This window comes from Drosophila sulfurigaster, chromosome 2L (assembly GCF_023558435.1).
Source record: "Drosophila sulfurigaster albostrigata strain 15112-1811.04 chromosome 2L, ASM2355843v2, whole genome shotgun sequence".
Classification (NCBI taxonomy): Eukaryota; Metazoa; Arthropoda; class Insecta; order Diptera; family Drosophilidae; genus Drosophila; species Drosophila sulfurigaster.
Window position 1 is genome coordinate 23,458,194 of NC_084881.1, and position 17,227 is coordinate 23,475,420.

At 37.5% G+C, this 17,227-nt stretch overlaps 2 protein-coding genes across 3 annotated transcripts in view; both read right to left on the reverse strand.

Annotated features, from left to right (window-relative positions):
- Positions 1-763: 763 nt before the first annotated feature.
- LOC133850297 (uncharacterized) overlaps positions 764-17,227 on the reverse strand; it is a 79,538-nt gene continuing 63,074 nt past the window's right edge. For both annotated transcript variants that reach the window (XM_062286350.1, XM_062286351.1), the window contains exons 3-8: positions 3,711-3,922; positions 2,939-3,074; positions 2,740-2,873; positions 2,556-2,678; positions 2,315-2,486; positions 764-1,704 (exon numbers count right to left, since the gene is read on the reverse strand). In XM_062286350.1, the coding sequence (XP_062142334.1) occupies positions 1,520-1,704; positions 2,315-2,486; positions 2,556-2,678; positions 2,740-2,873; positions 2,939-3,074; positions 3,711-3,922 (962 nt within the window). In that variant the 3' untranslated portion in view covers positions 764-1,519. The remainder of the gene's footprint in view (positions 1,705-2,314; positions 2,487-2,555; positions 2,679-2,739; positions 2,874-2,938; positions 3,075-3,710; positions 3,923-17,227) is intronic.
- On the reverse strand, positions 12,015-13,298 carry LOC133843434 (phenoloxidase-activating factor 2-like). Its single transcript, XM_062276984.1, has 2 exons — positions 12,941-13,298; positions 12,015-12,882 (listed from the first exon to the last, which is right to left on the reverse strand). Exons 1-2 carry the CDS (start codon positions 13,175-13,177, stop codon positions 12,109-12,111), a joined length of 1,011 nt encoding a protein of 336 aa, XP_062132968.1. The 5' UTR covers positions 13,178-13,298; the 3' UTR covers positions 12,015-12,108.

The following is a 17,227-nucleotide window of genomic DNA, read 5'->3' on the forward strand; positions in this document are numbered from 1 at the left end:
CAAGCATTCAAAACAAAGATTAAATAATTTACAGTTTTTTTTTTTGTTTTTAAAACGAAAGTATTAAACATATTTTTTTTAAATTTATTTATGTCATTTGATTCTAATCTCCCTTAATTAGAAATGTGTTTTGCTTAGTTTAAGACTCAACTGCACCTATTGAAGTAGCTGTTAGTGTATGCGAGTGTGCTTGTGATGCGGCCTTAAGTGTGGGTGCTGCCAAATGGTTTTTAGTCGCTTTTTGCAATGCTGCCAACCCATTCGAATTTGACGTTGTTTTTTGTGTCACTCCTGACTGCCTGCCCTCCTGGCATCTTCCCGCTTCCGCTTTAGTTGGCAATCGCTCGCTTGCCTTGTTGTTTTTGTCACCTAAATTACAAGTTTTTCATTTGTGGCTTTTTCAGTTGACGCCATAATATTTTACACTCTGCTGAGGGCGACCCGGTGAACCACAAAGGCAGCAGAGAGCAGCGACGAGCAAAAAAAAAACCCCTTACAATAAAATGAAACAAGGAAAATTGGTTTACAATCGTTATTTGAAAATGATGAGCAAATGGCGTCAAATGTTTAACAACTGCACTCAAACAGTAATTACAGAAATGATCAAAGAATGGGTGTACTTATAAACAAAATAAAAAGTTGTACTTAACTGTACTAATTCAATATTAGAGAAAACAATTTATTTGAGTTTACTCAAGCAAACAAAAGAGTGTTTATTCTTGTAAATGCATTTCAGAAAATCATTTCAAAATACCACAAATACCTTATCAGTAAAATGCTCTTTTATTCTTCTGACCCCAATTAAACCCAACACCATGCTGTTCAAATAAAATACGTTTTATTTGGCTGCCATTTTGTATACAGTGTAAACCAAAATAAAATCAACACACAACACGTCAATTTCCTAACAAATGTCACTTAGTTTAAACCAACAATTTATTGATATACTTAGTTAGAGCTTAACGGAAACATCTCAAATTTTAAATCGAAAATAATTCACTAAAAAGACATAAAAAAATTCTTTTTGGTAAGTTAGCTTAATATATAAAATTTTGTTTGTGTATTTCCATTGAAATTGAGATTGTTTTTTTTTTTTTTGTTGTGTTATGAATTATTTACATTCGACTTAGGCTTAGGTGGCGAAATGAGATATTCCATTTTTACAGTATATATTTCGTTATGTTTTGCTGGTAAATTTAGTAGCTTTATGTGGGAGAGGAGAGCGATAGGAATGAGGAATAGGGCAGAGGATCAGGGGGGCAGCACAACAAACATTTGCTAAACGTTACAGTTAATGACAAATTTCGACTATTCGCATTTCACTAAGAAGGCTCTTCCCGTTTGCCAATTTCACATTGGATTGGGAATACGCCCGCATATATATGATTCTGTGTATAATTGTTGACGCTGCTAGCACACACAAATGCTAGTTCTATGGGGCAATAGGAGTCCTCGTCCTCAACCTCATGCTCGTCTTGAAGTCCAATTCTCGCGGCAGCTGCAGAGCAGGTCCAACGCATCACCGTGCAGCCAACTTAAGTTTTGGCGCAGCTTCGCTGCAACAAGAACTTGGGATACTCTTAATCCTTGTCGTCTTGATGCTCCAGTTTGTCCTGCTCCAGGTCAAATGCAGCAGCAGCAGTAACAACAGCCAAAAGCTGAGTTGCCGTTGCCAATTCAGCTTCAACAATGTTGTGGCAGCATCTATGAATAGAAGAGAGACGGAAATACAAAATATATTGAGTGCTGGTTAAGGTGGTTGCGGTGGTTAAGGTGGTTGCGGTGGCTGAAGGTTGGTGTGGCACCCGCTGGTCGAATTAATCTTTGAATTAATTGCTTGCAGCTTAGCGCAGAGCGTTAATAAATCGTGGCTAGCAACAACAATGGCTAATAAGGTGCGTCCCGAGTCCTTTTTTTCACTAACTTTGATTTAATGCCGTGCCGTTTATCATTCTAATGGCGTGCGTGTAATGTTTACCCCCTAACGATTCCCAACGGTCTGCTTCGCATTTGTTTTAGTTGCAAAACAATCAGGCCAAGATTTGTAAGCCTCGCCACTGTGTGTGTTGCTTTGGGTTAATTTTTTAAACAAACGTTCAGCACTTTTGCAGAGACTAATGTGAGATGCTTAATCAAATAAGATATTGATTGCGAATGCGAATGCGGAAGTGGAGAAATGAACCCAGCATAAATATTATACAAGCCTAAAGGTATGCTTTAAAAATGCAGACTTTCGCAAATACAATGCTATTGAAATATTTGCAGCAAACTTTTAGGCTCAAACTGAAATAAATTTAAAATATATCAAACTCACTTCGATCTGTCAAGAACAACTCGTTGTGCTCATCCCCATCGCCAGGCTGATCGAATGGATACATGTTCATGTCAGGCGAGCGACCCGACGCCAAAATTCGTGGTCGATCCTCCTCAATGAGTTTTTCACTCTCCTGCGCATAAATATCATGAATGCGAGCCGAGCACTTTAGCTACAAATACACAAAATAGCAAAGTACTTTCAATCAAATTGTTATTTACTTGCAATTAGGCAATCTCACCTTGAGGCGTCCCTTGATAAAGTGATGAGTTGTCACCACAAAATTCAGCTCCAACACTGATGACTCAAGATGCTCGGCCAGGTGTCGTTGAATGTCATAGACACGCAAATAATTTGGTGGCACCTGCATAAACAATCATCATTAGCCATTAATGTGAATGAAATGGGCAAACCTCGAATATTACTTGTATATCATTGATCCACCAGGTGAGATTCGCTGCGGGCTTTGAGTAATCCGACGAGCAGTTGCCATTGATGATATCGCCAAGGCGATAACGCGAATGAATGCCCGTTATGATGGGCCGTTGTGAGGGCAGTTCTACAAAAGGATACACGTGTCAGTGCTAATCATATCTGAGCTGTGGCTGGGTAAAAGAAACTCACCGACAACCTCCATATCGGCAGTCACAATGGATGTGTCAAAGGTGGGCGCATCAGCGGAAACTTCGCAGGCGAATTTGCCGGATATTGAGGTGGGCACATTTCGCAACAGCACATGACTGGCATTCGATTGTGTGGTCTGTTTTAATAAATTAAAATATGCATGTTTAAATGAGCTAAGTTTCTTGTCAGCACAAAAGCATGCTACAATAAATTTATATGCAAATATTTAGTGGAATTTTGGTGGTTCAATATTTCATTGCATACTTTCAGGCAGAACACTTTTGTTTGACCAATCAATGCGCATTAATTCTTTTGCAAACTTTTGCAGCTGTTAACCAGCGCTCTTTATAATTACATAATGCACTTGTGTATGTGTATGTTTGCATAAGTTACAACTACAGTCGTGTTGCAACAGCTTGAACACATTTCTGCGGTAGTTTGCCTTTTTGTGTCTCTCGCAGTGTCAGCGCAAGTCAACATTGAAATGCAGAGGACTTTGCCTACAAGAGAACATGTGTGTGTGTGTGCGTGTAACAACTGCAGCAACAACAGCGACACCAAGTGAAAAGTCAAAAATGTTAATTAAAACTTTTTAACATGCATAAAACAAACATGGCGACACACACAGAAACAGAGGCAAACAGTTTACAGCTGTTATTGTTGTTGTCGTTAATACAACACAAGCAGCAGCCATTTACAATGGCAGCTCTTTCACATTTAATCATCATCGGCATCATCATCACCATCACCATCATCATCATCAAGTACTCACCTCGACTTCAATTTCATTCGTTTTCGTAAATATCTTCCATGCTGGATTCTCCTTGGGCGTATAACGATAGAACTCTCTGCGGCCTCGGTACCATTTTACCGCATAGAGCGTGTCGTTCTCGATGTCATAATTGCAGATTAAGAGCGCATTATCGCCGCGCTTAACGGCCGCCGGAATGCGAACGTTAACATTGCGCAGCCCCACAGTCAGCTCTGCAACGGTAAAATATGTAAGAGAGTGTGAGTCGGAGTTGTTGTGAGTGCAAGTCAGCCAGAGAGGAGGGAGTTTAAGAGAGCGTGTAGTTGCTGTAGTTGTTGTTGTTGTTGTTGTCACAAGGGCTTAAGCATGACAAGTTATTGTAGCTTAATTATGATACGACGCGGATTACATTTGGCTTTTTGTGCATGAGCGACGTGCAAAATCGCTTAGTTGACGACTGAGCACTAAGCACAGGCTTTTGCCATAAACTAAATTTGTGCTTAATCAGTGTTGCTTTCCCCTTCCCCCTTCCCCTTTCCCATCTAGGTATTCATACACGGAAATAAACAGACGCCGACACAAAGCAAAAGAAAAAGTAGGTCACGATCACAAGCAGCCAAAAAAAAACTTACGCACACAAATATACACACACAATCATGCATATTTATGTAGGTGCGAGCGAGATGGCACGCTCTACATGAGTTAAGCTGATACAAATTTTTTGGTGGCTGATCATGACCAAGTTGCCAACGCCCTTGCGGCCCTGTGCGCCTGGCTGTATTTATAAAAAACTTCCTAGTAAAATTGAAAATCGAAAGTGAATTCGAAAGAGAGCACGAGCCTCATGGGTGAGGAGATGAGCAATCCATAAATCATAAAGCACCAACAGCAACTACATAGGAAATTGCGGTGCTGTCGCTGAACAGGGCTCCAGGAATCTTACGCAGGCAATGTACCCACTTAACTCATGTGGTGTTTGTAATCTGTCGCCAGGTCATTGAACTTCGACGTCGTACTAAGGGCGCCCTAGACGAGTGTTTACGACTAGACGATACCCAGCAAAACTAGTTCAAGGGCGCCAACAAATTTATTAAACAAATAAAATTTAGGTTATATTTGCAGATTAGATAAGATATGCATATATGTTATATACAGTAAAGAATAATGGAAAGAATACCCTTCAAAAATATTTAAAACATATTCATGTTAAGTAGAACCATATCATAAGCTTGTCTTTAATATACCCAGTAAATATTATAATTTTTCACAATATGAAATTAGGTAACTACAAGCTAAAATAATATTAGTAATCCATAATTTCTAAGTATTTCAGTAATGATGTCTTATATATTGTAGATACCCTGTAAAAATTATTTTTTTTAATTTGGCGGCTGCTTTGCCTAGTTGAAAAAAAACGCTATTTTCTATCTCTCTCTTTCTCTATCTCTCTCTATAAACATAGAATTGTAATTGTAATAATATTAAACAAAATGCACATTTAACTTATTTTTGTAACAACGAATATTATAAAAAAGTATTTAAGTTCAGAATTTGAAAACTTATAAATAAATACTTCATTTAATTAAAAAAAAAATATAAAACTAATGATACGAATATTTCAACTCATTTAAATAATAATTATTCCCTGAGTAATTTTAATAAATCTACTGTTTATAAAAAATAAAATTTGTAAATAACCCTTTTCTTTAAATAAGTCAAATTCGATTTTTTGCTTAAAACATAGAAAAATAATAAAAACTTTATATGCAAAAATCTAGTCTCATGCACTTTAAAACTAGTTCAAGAGAATATTTTAATATATAATGCATTAAATAACTAAAAGCTCTAAATAATTACATATATCTAATCTTCAAATTATGAAGTTTTGAGTTTTAATTATGTTTTATTATTATTATTATTATTTGTATTTCTTTAATCTATCATCTAAAAAATGTTTGTATCCATCTTCAATATATCGTTTTATATTAAAATATTTTTGATACTTCGTTTATTTTATTCGATTTTGAAACAAAAACTTTTCATAGGCAAAACAGCAAAATGCTATCCACTTCAAATGTTAAGTTAAGTGTTCATGTTTTAGGTATCTGTATATGAGTTTTATGCTACGATCGAACTATGTTATTTATAGAATCTATATAGTATATACTAGGCTCTAGCATCGTCGAAACCGGTTTGTTTGTAGTTGTTGCTGGGCTTGAGGTCTGATCGCAGTTGCTGTTGTTGGAGCTGTGACTGGAATTGGGACTGGTAAAAGAAAAAACAATTGGTAAGCAGCAACAGACTGTGTGTGTGTATGTGTGTGTGAGGTTGTGTTGTCAGTTGTCGATTGTCGATTGTCCCCAAGTCGCGACTCAGTCAGTCAGCTCATTTCTGGTTAACCTTGAATGCTAATTGTTGATTCACGTTGATTTTTACGGCACTCGCGAGCACTGAACATTGTTTTTCTCGTTGTTGTTGTTGTTGTTGTACTCATATCAACATAACAATTTCATGCTGCCCCCAGACAGCGAAGAAGGTGCCGTCTATGGATCGCTGTGCGCCGGTTCCAAATAGTACGAAAAAACTAATCACATACGCCATGCCGTACACCGGGAGCTTGTCTAGCCGGGCGGCATCGCCCACTCGCCCACCCGCAAATGCCCCCAACGCCCTCCCACAAATGGACGCCACGAAATTTGCGTAAACAAAAAACTATTTGTTTTGCCGAAATCCATATAAAGACAGTAGCATTTTTTTTTGTTTTTTTGTGTTTTTGCCGGCAAGCATAGAGAATTATAGTGTCATCTGCTCTAAAGGCTCCTCAGCTATTAGTTTCAGTTCCCAGTTACTATTTAGAAACCGTTGCTGTTCTATTTTGGCCAGGCCAACAGAAGGTTTACCAACTGCCAGTGGCTCTTGCCACTTTTGCACTTTATGTCGAGACAAAAAGGAAACCTTGAATCGCAAACCTCACACACACACACACACACACACACACTGATCGACGTGGACTGGAAAACCTTGGAAAACCAAAAAACGAACAACAATAATCGTCGTACTCATAAAAACGCCTATGTACACACACATTGCTACATCTGTTTATACATTCATATTAACAAACAGATGTACGTAAATATCTGTATGTGCGTATGTAAACAAAACTAGATGCGAAGTATAGCTGAGATAAATACAATTATCATGCAGCCCATTAGCATGATATATATAGGGTACATATTTCCAAATATTTAGAAATGCAAACAATTCGAAATTTTTAAATAATTATATTATACTATTTGGTTAATATAATATTTCAATTACATATTTACATGAATATGGAAAATGTATACATTTTATTTTAGTATATTGCACAAATGCCAATAACTAACGACAAAACTAGTAGCTTTCTTAAAATATTTTCATGGAACTAAATGAAATTATAACCAAAAACTATTATTAACAAAAAGACTACCTCTTAAATTTTTTGAAAATAACTTCTTCTTATTTCTTTTGCCAAAATCCAGAAATAAAACACGTATGTTATTGCAAATTTTAACTTTTTTTGTAATTATTTGATTAGGTAAAACCTACCCTTTACCCTTTATTTAAGATAAAATAGTATAATTTACATTTAAGGCAAACTTATAAAACATGATAAGTTATACAGTCGTTTACACTTATATTATAATTTTTGTTATTTCCAATGAATCTACTATTTGGTAAATTATTTAATTTATTTTGGCTTCACATTTTAAAATTGTTTGTTAAGTAAACATCTTGAAGTGTTGCTTTAATATATGCTGTCAAAATCTGTCGATTACTTTCTCCAATGAAATGTGGCAATAAATCCTCTTCACAAAATATCCATAGCAACAGGCATTAAAATATTTGTGAGTGAACTTAAAAGATACAAAATTGTAAGTAGGTATGTAAATTTCCATCGTATAAGCAAGTTCACTCGCATTCACATACATTTTATATTCACGTAATCACACACACATATGTATGTATGTACATATGTATTGCTTCCTTATGCTGCGTTGCTCTTCCCTTCGTTCGTTTCAATTGTTAGCGCGACAACAACAATGCGAGCACAGCAACAACATCAACAACAACAACAGCATAAGCACTGCTGGCAACAACAATGACACAGAGAAACGAGGTCAGCAAGCAAGCGACGACGGCGACGACGACGACGTCGACGTTGACGTCGACGCACCGCGACGAAACTAAATGAAACGGTGGAGTCGAGTTTCGTTGAACTGTGCGTTTTGTGCGCCTGTTACTTTGTGCCTGTATATTATCGATCATGTTGAAAAAAGCGAAAGTGAAGCGAAGAAGCGAAGAAGAAGACGCACAATGGGGGTTGCTTCACTCCGTCACAGCCAGCGGCATAGAAACCAACAACAAAAGACAAACACGCGCCCGTCTCTCTCTGTGTGTGTGAGTGTGTTTGTAAGTATGATAATTGTACGCACGGCTGGCCCTCAAATTGTATTGTTTGTCGTTGTTGTTGTTGTCGTCGTTGCTATTAAAACCTTCAAGTATTCATGCAGTCAGTTGTCTGTTTGTCGCTAGGTTGCATTGCCTGCTCGCCTGTTCCATAAACAAATCAAGCTATCGATTTCTACATAAAAAACGAAAGTGATGCGATGGCTAGCCACTAGCTGCCATGGCCCTGGTGTTTTTTTGGGGGCTAGGGCCCTGGCCCCGCTCTTTAACCCACTTTTTGAGCGAAGGCAACGCGATTCACTTGCATTGACCTCCGCACACACAGCACACAGTCAGTCAGGTTCAATGCTCTCTGGCACTCAGCTGGAAATGGAGAATAAGGTGAATGCCCCACAATAATGTCACGTTCAGGGACCGCCCCTGACCCAGCCCCACAATGGCCAGTGCCAACCAATCGAACGTACCGATCGCAGCGACGACGATTGAAAGAAAAATCAGACGCTTGTTGGCTGTATCAGGCACGCAGCCGCAACAAGCAGTTGTCGCCTCAACAAATGAATCGAGTTCACTTGCTTTTTCGGCAGTTCAACGAACTCGCACAAACCGAAATTTCGAAGATCGTTGACCGCAAGCAGCGGCGCATACAAAGAGCGCGAGAGCGTAACACAGAGTGGAGAGCATTGAACTGAGAGAGCGCCAGTGAATTACACTGCTGACGTCAGCAGCAACAGTTGAGTGAAAGGCAAGGCAAGCGTAAAGCGAGAACGACTGTGTGAAAGGCAATGATCAAGAGTGAGAAAAAGAGAGTAAACAATAACGATGGTCTGACGTTTTAATACTAGAAAGCCGATGCGACTAAATTCACAGAGCAAACGAATTTGTACTAAATGAAATTGTTAATATTGTTGAAATAAATACTATAACTTATAGCAGTTATTATTAATGCGAAAATAGTAAAATATTTATTATTCATCACAACTGTTATTTTTATTTCACTTTGCAATAATATTATTACTGCCTTGCTAGGGTTAATTTAACAATCCACTCAGCTGAACGACCTTATAGAGGCGGACATAAACTTACTAACCATCCAACTTAATAATATTTTTCTTTTCTACACGGCATTGAACATTATTTTTTTGTTTAATACGAAATCATAAACTTTTTGTAACAAGCGCACAGCAAACGCTTGAAAGTTGTTTGCCCAATGCATTTCACTCGCTCCACTCGCTTGGGTTCCCAGTGAAAATTGTTGGTGTGGCATTGGGAGGCGGGCGTAAAGCCCACACGAGGTTGCCTGCTGATAAGCGTTTCAGTAGCACACGCTCAGCAATATTGCTGTGAGTGCGAGTGTATCCACATTACTGTGCACTCGTGAATTGTGTGGATAGTAATGTAAGTTTGTATATATGTATGTACATACATATAAAGAGAATATATTCCATCGACCTGAAACCACTTTGTGTAGAGATTCTTTGATTTTATACTTGTACTTGGGAGCAGAATCTAAATATTTTATTATATGTTATGATCAAATCAGCTGAGCACTTTCGATTTCATTCGATCCACAGTGGGCCATTTGAATGGGGCGCATTTATCCAAATTCCCAGGCGGACAGTTTTTAAGTGGACGTGTTTGTATCTGTCTCCACTCTGTCAAGTTTTTGGATAAACGTGATTTTTATGCGGTATTATACACTTGAAGAAATTTTAAAGCTGCAATTAAAACTAATATTAAAAAATTAGTTCATATTATGTAAACAAAAATTATCTCTGAACTAATTCATTAATTTTCGGTTTTCAATAACAAAAATAACTTTAAAATATTATAATAAGTTGTCAACTTTTTTATATAGCAACAAGGTGTACATTTTATTGAATAAGGTTTCTTAAAAATATTTTTTTTTTACCACAAAAACAAATAATAATAAACGGTATATTAAAACACACAATTTATGCTTTTACGATTACTATTAAAAATGAAAACATATTATTTAATTTTAAAATAAAAGAAAAAATATAATTATTGCCTCGCAGTGTATGAGGCGTTATTTAAAACGAATGTATTCAAAGCTCAGCGAGGAATTTCAAATGAGCGAATAAACAAATTAAAGCAGCACCACAGAAAGATAAACACACACACACACACACATGCACATGCACATACGTAACACGCGCACTCACACACATTCACACTATACGTTGGGCCAACTACGGACTTTATCGTTGAGTCGTTGCGACACTTTTGTTGCGTCGCCGTAGTATGGGGAATTGTTGCTCTTAAAAGCTGCACGCCTATTCGAATTAGTACAAAATAATACCGTATTTCCTAGAGTTTTACGGATTTACCGTTACGCCGTAGCAAGCATAGAAAACAACGCTATGCTGAGGGCGAACAAACGCACTAACAAAGGCGTGGAGAGCACCAAAGAGCCGAAGAAAAACAGAGCGACAAAGTGGAGAGAGTGCTTTTTGATTTTTCTTTTGCAGTTCACATTTCTGTGGGCCGCGTAGAGGATTATGGGAAACAAGAAGACGCAGACGAGTTGGGCGTGTGTGTAAACAAAAAAGATCTTCAGCCGCAATATAAACAAAATAAATCAACAGTGCATGAGTGTGCGCTCTTTATAAATATTTTTATTTTGTTTATAAAATTTAACCAACGGAGAGCGTAAAAAAGTTTAAAACATTTTAAATAGTTTGCTAATTGAACAGGCGAGCAGCAAAAGTGACACGACACGTGCGTCAAGACAACAAATTCGTGTTTGTTTGTGTATTCTCTGTGTGTGTGTGTTTTTTGTTTTTTTGGTAAAAGTTACGCGCTGGCATTGACGCTGAGCAGCAGCTGATAAGCAAGCGTTGGCGGGGCGACGGTGGCGACGTCAGCAGCGACGTCAACAAAACGATCGACACAATCGAAGCATTTCTGTGACTCACGACGAAGCAGCGAAAGTAGGTCAACGACGAGCGACGACTCGTAGAGAAAGAGAAGAAAAAATCAAATATATGTACATACATATACATATGCATGTATTCACATACATATGCATGTATACGTATGTATATGTAGATAAGTATATAGAATAAAGCATGATGAGCAGCTGCAGCCGGAGTCTTCAATGGACAGTGCTTGCTTTTTTCGAAAGGCATGCAAAAGAAAGTTCGCAAAGATAAGCTTGGAATCAAAAGAACTTTCGTTCACTTGACTTTGTTATCGAACTTAATGAACTGTTGTGTGAAATAATTGATTTATTGATTATGTGATAAAAATAAACCTTTGTTTGTTCTTTTAATAAAAGTGCTATTGACTAGTATATAAATGTTTTATTATATGTACATTCATATATTATATATATGAATTTTTGTCTCAATATAAAGTTGGAAAAAACCTTGATTTTACTTAATTTTTTCATAATATGAATATTATTTTCATTAATATTAAGTATTTATTGAATTTAAAATTCAATTCTACATCTTGAATAATAAATAAATAAAATCATTATTTAAAAACGTCTACACCCATATATGAAATATATGTAAAGAAAACATTAAATGTATTTTAATTAATTTTCATGTAGTTTCAGGTGAATAATCGCATTTCCTTTGAAGAATTCCGTTCATTTCTTAATATTTTATTTAATTTATTCATTGGTAGTACTAAATAAATACATATATCCATTTCTATTGATGTTTCGCTATCAACATTAAAAGTAGAAATTGCCTTTCTAAAATGAATTTAATTTTGTAATATATACATTTTTTTTGGTTTTCTTAATAATCTATTTCATTTTGACTATCGCTTTGTTTTTAAAGCTGTTCCATAAAAATGTAAAATACCCTCAATCACAATTCACAACAATTACTGCAATTTTGTTTTTTAAAACTCTTCCATAAAAATGTAAAATACCCTCAATCACAATTTACTGCAATTATTTATAAACATTTGTTAGTGTAGAATTTACCCGTCGCTCCTACACAAAGGGCAAGTAGTGTTTCAAATCGGTGCGTCGAGGTCCGAGTTGTTTATATATCCAGGGCATAAAGTGATTCACATTAACAAAGAGTTCGGCCGCAGTTCCCGTGCGGTTTTCGGTTCCGATAAAAATGCCCAACTGAGTGTATCGATTAGGCACGCCTTGAATGGGACAAAAGAGGGCAGCGCCAACATTAAGATCGGGCGCATTATCCAAATGGGTTGCACACATGAAGCCAGATTCCAGTTTGTTGCCTCTGACATATGTCTTGGGAACAAGCTGACTGCAAGCCTCATCGGATTGTATTGCGAGACGATGTTGCAGTGGCTTGGATCCTTCCTGAGGCCAGGCTAGCGATATACAATTATCCTGATCCACAATTGTGATTGGTATGCTCAGGCAGATGGTGTTAATGTTGGGCTGTCGACTGAAGCTAATGCGAAGTACAAGGAGTGCAATGTCATTGGTAAACTCAATGTAGTTCGAGTGAGAAATGATTGTATGCACAGTCCGACTGAGATGGGGATAAATCTCATTCTCGCTGTTCACATCCCATTCTCCGGCTATCACAGTTAGGTTAGAGCTCACATATTCATAGACTAAACCGGCAGTGGTTAGCACAATATCTGGGGCGATTAATGTGCCGCTCCCAATAAACGTATCATCTGCCATTATTCGAATCATCCAGTTGAATTCTCCAAAGCGTGATGTAAGATCGTCGGCTGGTTGTTGACTCTTAGAATTGGCAAAGCCACATCCACGATTCGGCATCTGTCAAATTGAAGCTGTGACAATCGGAAGTGAAATGTTGTGTCTATTCTATTCATACCTCTTCTTGTCGTCCAATTTTTACTTTACCGATTAGATTCGAGCTACGATCAGACGCCAAAATACCTTGAAATGCATTGATTTCCATTTCTGGTGTAGGCTGTACTTTGACGATTTCCGAGTAAGTACTGTCTCCCACCATTTCATCCAGTTCATCATATAGTTTAGTGTCATTCTCTTCTGACCAAGCACAGCTTAACAGTATTACAAATATAATTAATTCACGTATTCTCAGCATGTTCGTTATTCCTTTTGGAGGAAGGGAGGATATTTATTTATTTCTATACTTTCTGTAAATTCTTTGTTGCACTGAAATCACACGAGCGATTGTTCTGCTTTCCTCACTGTGCAAAAGCTATTTGAAACTTACCGCTCATAATGAAAATATTATATGTTTGTTCATATTCATATAATTATATAGCAGGCTTGACTGACGCATAACATGACCGCATATTTATTTCTATAATCTTTTCTTATTAAAAGTGCGGAAATGGAGTATATCGAAAAGTTTAATGGAGACTCGTCAGACTCTAAAAACTTAAAAAATGGGGTTAAGCTATGTCCTTGAATCCGTTTGCCAGTTTATGTAAGTGTGTGGAGAGAGATCAGAGATTAAAAGTTTAGAGACTAAGAGATATGGGATCTAATTAATCCAAGTTCCTTCTGAATTTTGATTGTAGTAAGAGTATACAATGGAAATATAGTTAAGAAGCATTTCTTATTGAAACAACTGTAGTTTGTTTTTTTTGTTTGTGAAGTATTTCAATTTTTTCCAGATATTTGTGAAATTTTTAGAATGGACGCAATTGAAGAATATCCAAATTATGACATATTTTCATGACATTAATAGTTATAAGATTGTTTTAAGATTACGAGGCGAGGGCAACAAAATAGTTTCTAGTCAAGTCTTCTACCTTGTTGCTTTTATGTTGATTTTTATTGCAAATTTCAAAGGATATCTCTAAGTCCATCCTCCGGTAGTTATTTTCTTTATATTTTTGTGGTTTTTGGTTTTATTTGATCGTACTTAATGGCTTGAAAATTTAATATAAATAAATGGGTGCATTTGTCAGCAGATTGTGATTACAATTCTTTATATGGTATTAGGAAAATTCCTTTCTGCTAGTTTATAAATCTGGAAAATTTCTTAACAATTTGATGACCAAGTTGATTAGCTTAATGGGAAGCAATGTCCTTGCGGTTTGAGCAGATCCTTAAGACTCGACAGACTTAAAAATCAGTTGTAAGCGCTGTTGGCAGCCTGTCAACAAAGGTGAGCTGCAGTTGCAACTTGCAACCTGCAACCTACTGCTGCCTTCTGTGCCACACGTGCTGTTTGTCATTCCTGTTGCTGTTGCATGGCTTGAGGGCCATTTGACAGCGCGTTCAGCTGTGCGCGATGATTGGCTGGGCTGAGAAAGAAGCAGGGCAAGGTGAAAGGGAAACTTGTAATGGGGATTGTTCAGTTGGTCTGCTGGACTTGCAACCGACTGCTTGCCTGCCTGTTGCACCGTTGCACATAATCATGTCATATAAAGCGGACGACATGGCCGGATATGAAGCACAGAAAGAGTTGCGAGGAGGGGAGGGAGGGAGGAGAGAATCTCCGACTTGTCGTTGGGGTCTCTTTGGGTCAGGTGACATGTGTCGCTTGACTTTAGATGGCTGCGGGGTCTCGTCGCCTCCTCGGACTTGTTTCCTTTTGGCCCTTTTTTCTCTCTTTCAGTGTATGTGTGTGTGTGTGTGTGTGTTTATTGTTGCTTCTGTTAACTTTTCACTTTGGCTTTATGTTGTGCTGTTGCCTGTCTCGTACATTTTCGCAACGGATATGATGAGGATGAGGACGACAACGAGGATGTGAATGTCGAGCGTTGGCACCTGGACACGATGGGTGTTAAAATAACTGGCAGTGAACATATTGACTTTTAAAATAAGCATTATGGCGGTAAATTTTTATGAAACCTTCTGCTGTCAGAGGCATTTCCCCATTTTTCCCTGTTTGCCCATCCACTTTTTTTTGCAAACAGCTATCAACTCTCCCCGTTCCCACAGCTTTTGCTTGTTGTTGCCTGTTGGCCAAGCATGGAAGCAAAGCGACGTTTGGCTCGTTGTCAGACAGCTGAGTGATTTATATATATTGTTTAATATTATTATGGTTGGCAGCAGAACAAAAGCAGAAGCAGCTAACAGCTACCATCTACCATCTACCATCTACCAGCTAGCAGCTAGCAGGTGCCATGTGGCAGGCATTGCAATCGTTCAACCTCGTTCCGCACTTCACTCCTCGATCTTCGTTCGCGTCGGCTGAGCAAAATGCGAAAAATTGTGCACATTACATGCAGCACCCCAAGTGTCCTTGTTGTCCATGTCCTTCATCCCAATATCCCAGTCAGCCATGTGCTGTGACCGTGTCCGTGTTCTCTTGCCATGTCCATGTCCATGTCCATGTTCATGTCCATGTGGTTGGCAATAATTGTTAAAGTGTTGCGGTCTGTGGAACGAGGCGAATGATGAACTGATGCCCCTACTCCTCCCTTCACTTCAGCCCAGGCTGACTCACCTCAGCCTCAGGCTGGCACAACTTCTGAGTGGCCATTGAAAAAGTTTTTCTCCATGTTTGCGGCTCAAAGGCTTTCGCAAAGTCTTTTTCACTTAACCAAAAGCGAGAGCAAACTGGCGATGATTATAATTATGATAGCAAATGTGAATTGCAAATATATACTGCATACTTTCAGGAGCTGTCGAATAATCGTATGTGCAAGGGAATAAATTCAAGTGTCGTATAATTTTGATATTTAAATATATTGTATTTTACCTTTGCAATGGAAAAAAGTGTAATATTTTTGTTTTTTTTATTCGTTTGCAGAAATATGCAAACAATTATTGTCTCATGTGCCTCAATCTCTCACAAGCAAAGCAACATTACGTTAGCGCCTACTTTTAGGCGCTCACAAAACACAAAGTTTCACTGCTTTCAACTTTGATGCAATGCTATAAGTGGTTCTGGTGTTGCATAAATAAAGACTCTTCCTTAATTACGGCAGCCACACAATTTGCTCATTAAATCTATACAATTGAATAAACAGCGAACACGGAGAATAATGGAAACAAAAGTTTACATTTTTAATGCTGGCTTAATTAAATTGCAAAGCAGAGGCAAATGTCTCGTTTGTTTATGTCAAATCTCGTAAGTTTTACCATTTTTATATTTTTTTTTAAACCTTTGTTGCAATTAAACAGACAACAAAATGCTCGAGCAATGCGAAAAAGGATGTGATGAAGCTTTTGAAGCATTTGAAACAGGTTTAATTCCTTCTCACGATTGTTATTATTATATTATATTAATAAAAGCCAAAGAGCAAATTAATATTCAATTAAATCGTCAGCAAAGTGAAGCTGAAATTGTGCTAATAAAAAGTTTATTAAAATATTCGATACATGCAAATGCAAATAATATCAAACACATCAGTATGCAGGTCTATATAAATGCATACATATGAATATATATGTATGTAAAATTCGGATGTCTGCTTATACATAAATGTGCATATAATTAATTTCAATTTTGCGCTTCTGCGGATTTTGTTTGGTTACGACGCCCACTGATTGATTGCATTTTAAATGTGTTTGTTGTTGCTGCTGCCGTCGTCGCGTTCTCTGATAAATATTAAAAAATAAGCCTGAAAGTATGCAGCACTTTTTCGTCGAAAAAGAGAAGCAAGAAAGCAGCGTTAAGTAATTGAATGGGTGCGGAATGTTACAGCTTAAACACCCTATGCTGATCACGCAAAGGATGTTAAATTTAAAATTTTATGCATAAATAATAATCCAAAATGTTGTGGGTCTTAATATGCAATATTTCTCAAAGTATTTCACTTATATTCCATGCGTAATTTGATTTTTTATATTTTTGCTACTTGCTTAAAGCGGTGATTGCACTGCATAAATTGCGACAGGTTGCGCCCCGTGATTGGTTAATCCGCCGTGTTCAGGTGGTGGCTCCCTCTTTTAATTACCGTTTAAAAGGGTGTGTGTGTTCTTTTTTTAGGGCTAGGGTTGGGGTCGATATGGTGGTTGTAAGTCGAGGCTTAGTAGCAGATTTGCGTGCAAACAAATTAATATTTAATACCATCACTATAAGAGGCTTGCAGTGATTAAGTGCGACAGGCAAAAGAAAACGCAAACTCAGAGATCGAAACGAATTATTGACATCGAATTTGTGCGCAGTATTAATTTCGTGCACTTGCTATGATTATTGCCGAGAGGAGGCTTTTACTATACATAAGTA